This window comes from Clupea harengus, chromosome 18 (genome assembly GCF_900700415.2).
Source record: "Clupea harengus chromosome 18, Ch_v2.0.2, whole genome shotgun sequence".
Taxonomy (NCBI): domain Eukaryota; kingdom Metazoa; phylum Chordata; class Actinopteri; order Clupeiformes; family Clupeidae; genus Clupea; species Clupea harengus.
Genome location: NC_045169.1, coordinates 26,467,145 through 26,477,421, shown reverse-complemented (window position 1 = coordinate 26,477,421; position 10,277 = coordinate 26,467,145). Strand labels below are relative to the sequence as shown.

The 10,277-nt window shown below is 43.5% G+C and overlaps 1 protein-coding gene across 1 annotated transcript; it reads left to right on the top strand.

Annotated features, from left to right (window-relative positions):
• Positions 1-277: 277 nt before the first annotated feature.
• Positions 278-9,727, top strand: LOC116224588 (C-type lectin domain family 4 member E-like). The gene is made up of 5 exons (XM_031584770.1): positions 278-319; positions 411-545; positions 7,396-7,499; positions 7,739-7,787; positions 9,677-9,727. The coding sequence occupies exons 1-5, from the start codon at positions 278-280 to the stop codon at positions 9,725-9,727; spliced, it is 381 nt and encodes a 126-aa protein (XP_031440630.1).
• Positions 9,728-10,277: the final 550 nt, after the last annotated feature.

Below are 10,277 nucleotides of genomic sequence, written 5' to 3'. Positions count from 1 at the left end.
ATGCCCATAGATTCATCTTTTAATGGCATAGTCTACTGTTCATTTCTTTCTTTCAACAGAAACTAAAAGCATGTTGATTGAGCAAAAAAACAGAGTTGATAATCTCACCAAGGAAAACACAAAGCTGAAGACTGAGCTACAAGGTGAGATTTCCATACATCTGTGGTGGACTGGAGGTTCCTAGACCTTGTCTTCCTTCTGGTGCACAAAAGTACTGAAAGCAACAGGTCTGTCCATATCAGGTTTTTATGATGTAACAAGAGGACTACTTATCAGTATGACTGTAGTAATAGCTGTCTTTGTTTCAGTCAAAGCAGCGGTATACACATACATTATGTCAACAAATCATGAGAAACTAAATGTCAGTTCTGGTGGTCATTATGAATTATATCCCTTAAAAAGGAGCAAAGTGTGCTGATGACTGGGAGTACTTCGATGGATCATGTTACCACTTCTCCACTGATGTGATGAACTGGACTGAGAGCAGAGATGCCTGTGTGACTATGGGAGGACACCTGGTCATCATAAACAGTCAACAAGAATGGGTATGACATATTATTTCCTTAAAAATATTTCATGGTCTACTATCTTACTCTGATGTACTAAACTCTAATCAGTAGTGGCTGGTGAACTCATTTTTGGTGCAGTAGCCCCCTGTCCTAAACCTCCAACATACCTGAGAGCAGCAACTGTTTACTTGTTTACAAGTGTGCAGACCATTTGTGTAAATGCCAGGATGGCTATTGCATATATATACAGCATTATTTAAAGAAGCAGGTAGCAGAAATCTGTACCAGTAACCAGTCAGATCTGTATAAAAGCAAATGATGTGTTCACTACAAGTCTGTAGTCATCATTCACTAAAGTCATTGAATATATCAGTTTACTTAAGTAGAGGTGTAAGTTTAACTATGAAGGAGACATGTTTAAGAGGTAGTAAACTATGCATCATTGGGAAATGGTCATTAATATTTATGAGTGAATATTTAGACCTCACTGGCACATACATATGTATGTATGTATTGAAAGGAAGTGTATGTATCCCAAATATCGGAGACTCAGTCAAAGTGATGAATAACCAAGGATCCAGGTTTATTCTTTAAATTATGTACACTGGAGGAAAAGAGAGTTAGATTTCACTGAAATAGTTTCACCTATATCTCTTTCACTCTCTGTCCTTTGGAAAGCCACAGACTTTTAACTGTTGGAAAGCAAAGGGCTAATGCTAATTATTAACTGGGAATCACCGGGTCTGAGACCCCATTTGTTCACAGAGAACACGGAGGTGTCAGGGCTCCAGCAATGATCAAAGATTCAAGATCTCTGCATGAGGTTGAGGAAAGACATGTGGTCAGATTCAGACTACACATGATAATCTTTCCACTTCTCACATTCTCCAAATACCACTAAAAATTACCACTAGGAATGAGATATATTGAATTATTGACTATGGAATATATTTAATAAGCTAACTCTTAATTCCTAGTCCCTTCAGTATGTATGTATGCATGAAAGTATGAGGGAATATGGCTTATGAGTAGTAAAACTCCTTTGTACCTACACAGATTGTATCTTCTTTTTAAACTCATGACTTCTTTGCCAAAATTCCCTTTTCAACACCATTCATTGCCAACATAACCTTAGGCCTGTGTTGAGCCAAGGTTATGTAAAAACATGCTTTAACCTTTACAACCTAATGTAAAAACTATAAAATATGTTCATTTCAAAAACTAAGTCAGAAATAACATGATGACACTTAAAAGCAATACGGCCTTCAATCCTGGATATACATCAGGTATGAAGTTATAAGAATATTATTCAATATTTGAAGCAATTACAGCATTTGTGACTATCAGGTATTTAGCACATTTCCCTGTGTGGGATCAATAAAGGTCATCTTAGCTTTGGTTGACTAATACATTTTCTACATGAGTATATTACAGCAGTTTCAACCTCACGCCCTTTCATGTGATACCAATTGGATATCCCACTCTACCTGGAAATGTGACTGTCATGGCAGTAATACACTGCCTCCATTTACGGACATGTAAACTGGTGCAAATGTTTGTCTTCATGGGTTGCATGTCTGTTATCCGTGTCCATATACCGTTATGTTTGTTAACCCGATCATTCATCATCCAAACTTCTGTGAATGTTGCAACTGCTTTCTACAACCATTACACCTCTACAGTTTAACTACATTTGTACCCATCATTTAAATAACCATACCATACAATGTCTGTGTTAAATGTTTCATTCATTTAGTTTAAAATCTCATCAATTTCATATTGCATATCGTTTGTCTTACAGTTGTTCAGTGTCGTTTGTTTTGCGCATAAACGCTGAACTAAAAAGATGCTCGACTTCCGGGTTGACCGGAAGTGAACCGGTATTCGTTTTAATATTTTTTAGGCTGATATATGAGTAGTTGGCTATGCCTTCATGTAGCAAATGTGATAATATATTAACGTGCATTTTTCAAGGAATGTGGAATTTAGTTTAGTAGCTGTTAAAGCTTTATGGTTTTACGTGCCTGAGACACCCCTGTTTATGGATGAATTTTGGTTTGTGCCAATTGGAGGGGCGTGCTTAGGCCTGATTTAAGGGTGGATTTTCATTCTGTCTGGAGAACTGCTACTGTATAGACGTAAGTCTTAAAGCTCTCTTGAGAAATTGTTTCTAAACCAGCAAACGTGGTAAAGTTGAGTGTTATTATAATTCATTGTTTTGGCTATTATGCCAATTTATTTGTCTTATTACAAAGTATTTGTTTTTCGCTCTTTTAATATTTTCATTATTATTTCTGCCCTTTTGGGCCTTCTTTTTGGGAAAATAGAGAGTTTTTCTACCTAGCTCAACCGCTCTTCTACTCTACCCTTAACATTTGGTGGCAGTGGTTGGATGACCCGCTGTGAGGTCATCGGAGGTGCACCTGTGAACACTGTGTGAGGGACCCCCAGGAATGTTGACCCCGTGTGAAGGACCCCATGGTTGGGTGAAGCACTTGTGTGTGGGGTGCTCTGGATGGGAGAAGCATTGTTGGTGTATGCGTGAGGGATGCCTGTGTGCGTGAAGCGCACGGTTGCGCTTCCCGAAGGTGAGGGCAGTGTGACGATGTGATCGTCCCTACAGATGAATGGCTACTGGCTGCCATGCCATTGAGCCAGGCTCTTTGGTGTGGCGGTCAGAGCGCATGTTTGGCACCCTGTAGACCCGGGTTCTAGTCCGGGTGGGGTGACCACGCTCTCCCTTCGCTACAAATGGTGTCAGAAGTGGGATTCGAACCCACACCTCCAGAGAGACTGTGAGCAGCTCTCAGTGAGTATGGAGACAAGAAGTGGAGGTACGGCCCCTAGAGCTGCCTCGGCAAGAGACACGGGAACAAGGCAGAGATCTTCAGCGTCGTCCAGGTCTCACACTCCGGTGGTCGTAGACCGGACCGATCGGCTGGAGCATATTATGAAGTCAGTGGTGGACTGTCAGCGGAGACAGCAGGACCAGATTGACGTAGAGGCACAGCGGCATGACCAGAGGTGGAAAGCCATGGAGCATCAATTTCACCAACTACTGCTGGTGAGAGGTGAGACGGCTCCAGTGCAGACGGCGCGACAGTCACTCGCCGAGCTGCAACCCGCCCAACTCCCGCCCCTCTTCAACTCAAGGTCTACTTCCCCAAGGTTCTCCCCAGGATGTACCAGCTCCACAGCCACGTCCAGGTCTAGTACCAGCGTCCGGACTACAGAGCTCCCTGAACTCCACTGCTATCGGCCTAGCCACATCTCCAAACCTCCATCCGGGGTGGAAAACCCCCAAAATGTCCCCATATGAAGAGGACGAAGATAATGAGCACTATCTAACGACGTTCGAAGGGCTCGCGGCAGCCAGTCAGTGGCCCTTGGATACATGGGCATTGTGTTTAGTGCCCTTGTTAAAAGGGAAAGCCAGAGCTGCTTTCGTAGCAATGAACATTGAGGACAGTCATGACTATCTCAAAGTGAAGCAAGCCGTTCTCAAGGAAATTTGAGATCAATGCAGAGACCTATCGCCAGCGTTTCCGCTCCAAGACTATCCTGGAGGTAGAGACGGCGAAGGAGCGACGGCGAAGGAGCTCCACGATCAACTCAAAGACCTCCTGGAGAAGTGGCTGGACCCAGAGACGAAGCCCAAGGACCAGATCTGCGACCAGGTCATACTGGAGCAGTTCCTGGGGATGCTGAACCAGGAGCTACAGGTATGGGTGAAAGAACGCACCCCAGACTCCTTGGCTGAAGCGGGGGAACTGGTGGAGACCTTCGTGGCCGCCAGACAGTCCAGACGGTGCTACCAGTTGGTGCCCACATGACTCCTGGAGAAGACCTCAGCACACAGCCCAGCATGAGCCGATGAAGACACCTGTCGGTAAGTCTGTGGGTAGTAGTGGTTGTGTGTTCAGGCCCTCTAACAGCCCCTATAGGCCCAGCCCCAGTGTGAAGCCCACTCCCGCTAGTACTTCTCCGGTCCTGATCTGTCACCACTGTGGTCAGCAAGGCCACATTAGACCCCAGTGCCCTGTGATGAAAGCCACTGGCTCAAGACTGTGTTATCTCTCTGGCCCTAGTAAACACATAGCATTCACCCCTGCTGATGTAACTGTCCCCGTCAGGATAGGAGGCAAGACGCTGCAGGCTCTGGTTGACTCCGGTAGTAGCCATTTTTTTGTTCTTAAGTCCTGTATGAAGTCTAATTATCAGACAGTGGGTAACGTTAGGGTCCGCTGCATCCATGGTGATGAGTCTGTGCACCAGACTAGCGAGGTCCCCATTGTTATTAGTGGTCAAAAGTATTTGCTTACCGTAGGGGCTCTTGGATAAGTGTCCTACCCAGTGATTCTAGGCCAGGATGTGCCAGTCTTAACAGAGTTGCTTCAGAATGTTAAAACAGCTTCTGGCTATGTTTTAACTAGGGCGCAGGCCAGTAAGAAAACAGAACCTGATTATTTGTCAGAGTTACCATATGGTTGCCAAGGTGGCAAACCTAAAAAGTCGAAGGCAGAGAAGCGTAGTGCTAAAGTGGCAGGTACAGCTGTGCCAGAGAGCTTTTCCTTACCACCACTAGAGGGCAGTGAAGTCCTTGTGGCGGATTTTGGCAAATTACAGCAGGAAGACCCTACCCTTAGCTCTAGCTTTGCGTCTGTTAAAACCCCAGATGAGGCTAGGGAAGCCATCAAGGAGGTGGGTGTTTGTTTTGTGATGCATAATGGGAAAGTGCATACAAGGAACAGTTGGCCAAAGTGCTACATCTTGGGCACAGCATTCCGTGGGCAGGACATCTAGGCAAGGAAAAGTCTGAGAGAAGAATTGTGAACAGGTTTTATTGGCCTGGTTTTCATACTGACATAACGGAATACTGCAGGTCATGTCCGGAGTGCCAATTGTCTGCTTGCTCGCATAGAGGCTTGAAAGCTCCTCTCATCAGTCTCCCCATTATTGACATGCCCTTCAGTCGCATAGCCATGGATGTAGTTGGTCCCCTAGAAAGGAGTAGGGCGGGCCACCGGTATATCCTAGTGATATGTGATTATACAACACGTTACCCCGAGGCTTTCCCCCTCAGAAATACAAAAGCTAGGCAAGTAGCCAACTGCTATTTTCCCGTGTGGGGATCCCCAAAGAGGTCTTGACAGACCAGGGCACCAACTTCACCAGTAAGACATTAAAACAGGTGTACTCCCTGTTAGGTATCCGGGGTATCAAAACCACACCCTACCATCCGCAGACTGACGGCTTGGTTGAGAGGTTCAATCAAACTCTGAAATCCATGCTGCAAAAATTCGTGTCTGACTCGGGAGCTGACTGGGATCAGTGGCTCCCCTATCTGCTTCTCTCTTACAGAGAAGTACCGCAGGCATCCACCGGGTTCTTCCACTTCAAGCTCTTGTACGGGCGGGAGGTGAGAGGCCCGCTTGACATCCTCCGTGGACACTCCTCACCAGCCGGTAAACATCGCGAGCTATGTCTTAAGGATGCAGGAGAAGCTGGAACAGCTGAGCTCCATGGCCCATGACCACCTGACCAAGGCTCAGACACGGCAAAAGACATGGTATGACCAGACTGCGCGCAGCCGCTCCTTCAATCCTGGAGAGAAAGTGCTGCTGCTGCTGCTGCTGCTGCCGTCATCTGAGAGCAGTCTGTTGGCTAAGTGGCAAGGTACGAGGTGCTTCGCAAGGCCAGCGAGGTAACTTATGAAATTGCTATGCCAGATGTCGCTCGAGGCAGCTCTACCATGTCAACGACCGTCCGTCGGCCATCCAAAACCAGCTGTGGGCACGGACCGTGGAACAGAAGGAAGAACCAGAGGAGCTGTATTCTTCCAGCGGATCCATCGAGCAGGGCTGGTGGTGAACGCCAGCAAGTGCCAGCTCGCCAGGTCTGAGGTCTGCTACTTAGGCTACAGCTATTTGACCTCAGATCGGCAAGGTGGACGCCTTCCGCAATTTTCAGCCGCCATCTACTAAAAAGGGGGTGAGGTCATTCCTGGGGTTAGTCTGCTGGTACCAACGTTTCATCCCTAACTTCTCCAGCAGGGCTGCACCCGGCCAGCCCCAACATGGTGGTTTTGACAGCTGAGTGTGAGGCAGCTTTTCATGACTTGAAGGAAAGCATGTGTCTTGAACCAGTGCTCCAGAGCCCTGACTTTTCCCTGCCCTTTACGGTGCAGACAGACGCCTCAGGCCTTGGCCTTGGGGCAGTGTTGTTGCAGGGTGAGGGGGAAGACAAAAGACCAGTGCAGTATGTGAGCCGTAAACTGTTCCCTCGCGAGACTCGCTACTCCACTGTGGAGAAAGAGGCTCTGGCTATTAAGTGGGCCATTGGCCCTCTCTTAAGTATTATCTGGTGGGCAAAGACTTTGTCCTGGAGACGGACCACAGGGCCCTGCAGTGGCTCCATCGCATGAGGGATTTTAATTCAAGGATTATCCATTGGCACCTGTCGTTGCAGCCCTACATGTTTACTGTGAGGTACAAGGCTGGCAAAGACAATGTTATTGCGGACTTCCTTTCGCGCCATGACATGGACGCTCTCTCTTAACGGGGGGGGGGGGGGGGGGTGCACACACCCACTCTACCTGGAAATGAAAACTATTCAACAGATGCAAAAATATTAATCGATCAGTCCTATTCACAATCTACAAATTAAAATGTGATACTAACTGGATATCCCACTCTACCCGGAAATTATTCAACAGATGCCAAATCTGATCGTTCACAATCTACAAATTAAAAAATGCAGCAGAGCTTTGAAAAGAGTAGACAAGCTTTAAAGACTAATGTGATTGAAATCATCATGATGAAATGGGTAATGCAGTAGTCATCATTGTGTTGCTGATCAAGATCATGAGTGATATTTCTTACATTAGGAGTTCCTGAAGACGAAGGGAGAAGGACACTGGATTGGTTTAACTGATGTTCATGAAGAGGACAGCTGGCGCTGGGTGGACAACACACCCCTCACATACCCAAAGTTGGTACAATCCAAACATTTTTATCTTTGTCACTGCATAATGTAATTAACAGACCAGTACTCTACAATAAACTGTTCTATATCTCAAGTTATCCTTTTACTGATTGCTTAACACAGTAATGAACTGATATCTGTTACCTGATGGGATTTCTGTTTTAAAATGTAACAGCCTTTAATAGAGTATGATTACCATTCATCACATGTATTCGTTCACTGAACTCTATTTGCTCCTCATTCAGGTTTTGGGGAACTAACCAGCCAGATAACTACGGTGATGGAGAGGACTGTGTTAGGATTCTGCAACAGAAGTTGAATGATGCTGCATGTCAAAGTGCATTTAAGCAAATCTGTGAGAGTAGAAGCTGTAGGACCTCAATATAATTTATAAACGTCAACTTAAATATGTTTAAAGACATTGACAGGTAAAAATGGTGAGAGATAGTGGCGATGTTGGGGAAATAAGCAGCCAGATAACTACACAAATGAAGAGTACTGTGTGATCATTATGCTATAGAAGTTGAATGATATCAAATGTATTTGTACATTTCAGCGAATCTGTGAAGGTAGAAGCTGTAAGATCTGAGTTTTTCAGTAATTCAACTTAAATCTTTTGTCAAAATTTGTTAAAAGACATTTAATAGTGAAAATGGTTAAAGATAGTGGCAATTATAGACAATGGATTTTAATCTCTTTTGATCACTCTTGTTTTACTTAAACATATTTTTAATAGAATTGGCTAAACGTATGAAGATTTTAGAGATTAGTACTGGGTAAACGTCCACTTCCTGCAGTTTGATGAAAAATGTATCAATGGCTTTAGCTGTAAATAAATGATCTGCTATTGATTGTATTTCTTTAAGTAATGCAGGAAGAAGTGTAGCTCCATGTTCGCTCGTGAATTCTGATTGTAGTGGCACTCCGTTTGTTTCAAAGTCTTCTGTACCACAATTTTGAGATCAGTCTTAGAAACTATTAATTGACACGCGAGTGAGACAAGTAAATCTTCCATAAAAAATGTTTACTAGAAAACGTAGAGTTACAAGTTCACACGGTCAAAAAACGATGTCGCTTCCAACATCTCTGAGCTCAAATCTGAACTAAAAGTCCCATACGCAGGTATTACACTGACGTAACGTCATCTGATTGGAAGCTTACATTCTGAAGTTCTTCAGCTTTTAAATACAATACTAAATTATATATTTGAACCTAAACATGATTTCAAATCCTAATGAAATTATTTATCTTCAGATACCTTTTTTAATCTTTTTAAACTAAATTATTATAACACATGAATTCATGAATTTGGCTCTTACACTGATGATCAGGTCTTTCTGTCCAAAGACCTTTGTTGTAGCCGTTTTGGACATTTTTGTTCAGATATAAAGTTTGCAATTGCCCTGGGTTACTTTGACTGTTATATGATTATATTGTTTCTATATTTGCATATTGTTTCTTTATCTTTATATTGGACTACCATTTCATTGAACTTTAGGATGATTATTAATTTGTCACCTGAACCGCCCATTAATAATTGTCACCTGGACGGCTCATCAGTAGATCTCACCTGGACGGATTATTAGTAGTGTCACCTGGACAGCTCATTAGGAGAACTGGGTAGCAAATGTTGGGTCTAGAGGCGCGTAAAAGATACGTTTTATTGACCACTTTTCGATACTAGTTTAGCCTTTTTTAGTTTACTGTTGTTAACTTTGCTTTATTGTTTGAATTTACTACTCGTTTATGTTCACCTTTTTGGAGCCAAAATAAATGGATATATTCTTTCAAGTTTTGGAGTATGGAGCGTGCGTAATCCACTACCTGCTGACCAGACCTACGGCCTTGACTGGATCTTGGATTTGGAAAATTAGAAATCTTAGAAAGGCCGCCACAACCTTTGAAGCCTAAATTCAGATGACTGGATATCTGCCAGTGCTCATCCCAAGCTGATGAGTGGACAAGCTTGCCTATAGGAACTCAGGATGTCACCCTTGACTACTTTAGCATAATCTGCACCAGTCTTGAAAATACACACATTGTTGCAAACAGCTTTCAGTGGTGTATACTCCCCCATATATGCAACCATGTGTAAAAAGGTATTTTAATAAAGCTGGTTTTATTTTTAAAAAAATGACTCGACTTTTAACTTTCTACTTTACTTTTTACTTTTTTTTGTGCAGTGTCATAAGAGTCCAAATATCCACAACCGCTGTGTGCTGCACAACAAGTAAGTGTGTGCACAGCCAATGAGAAAGCAGGAGCCATGTCTGTTATGACATTCTAACCTTGAGGAAATGGATGTGTTTGTTTGTCTGTTTGCTTCATTCCACCCAACTGTGAGTCACCGTAGATTTCCATATCAACTGTAAATAAGCCAGTTGGACTAGTGCTCTGCTGCTGTTGCCTGAGTTTGCAGCATTAATTGTGGCACACATGTTTTTGGGAAAAATATGTATTTAATGTCAACAGTTTTTTTTTCTTTCAATAGTTTTACTTCAATCAAAAAGTAAGATTTTTGTGAATATTTTGAGTGAAAGACCAAGAGAATAAACAGCAAAGACATATTTTTTTATAGCCTGTTTTGCTCATATTCACTAGGGGTGCCAATAATTGTGTAGGGCACTGTATGTGTATACTAGTGCCAAGTCAGCCAACAGCATCTGAACACTAGTCCAACATATGAACATACGTATGTATTCATTAATTAATCAGATACACATTTTTCCCTTGTGTGTGTGTGTGTGTGTGTGTGCGTGTGTGCGCGTGTGCGCGTGTACGCGT

What these genes read in the sequence shown, in the direction of transcription:
- LOC116224588 (XM_031584770.1), top strand. Translation starts at nt 278, where the DNA reads ATGACTGTAGTAATAGCTGTCTTTGTTTCAGTCAAAGCAGCG. An exon ending in TAAACAGTCAACAAGAATGG is followed by an intron (nt 546 to 7,395) that starts GTATGACATATT and finishes TTCTTACATTAG; the next exon opens with GAGTTCCTGAAGACGAAGGG. An exon ending in ACGGTGATGGAGAGGACTGT is followed by an intron (nt 7,788 to 9,676) that starts GTTAGGATTCTG and finishes TTTTTTGTGCAG; the next exon opens with TGTCATAAGAGTCCAAATAT.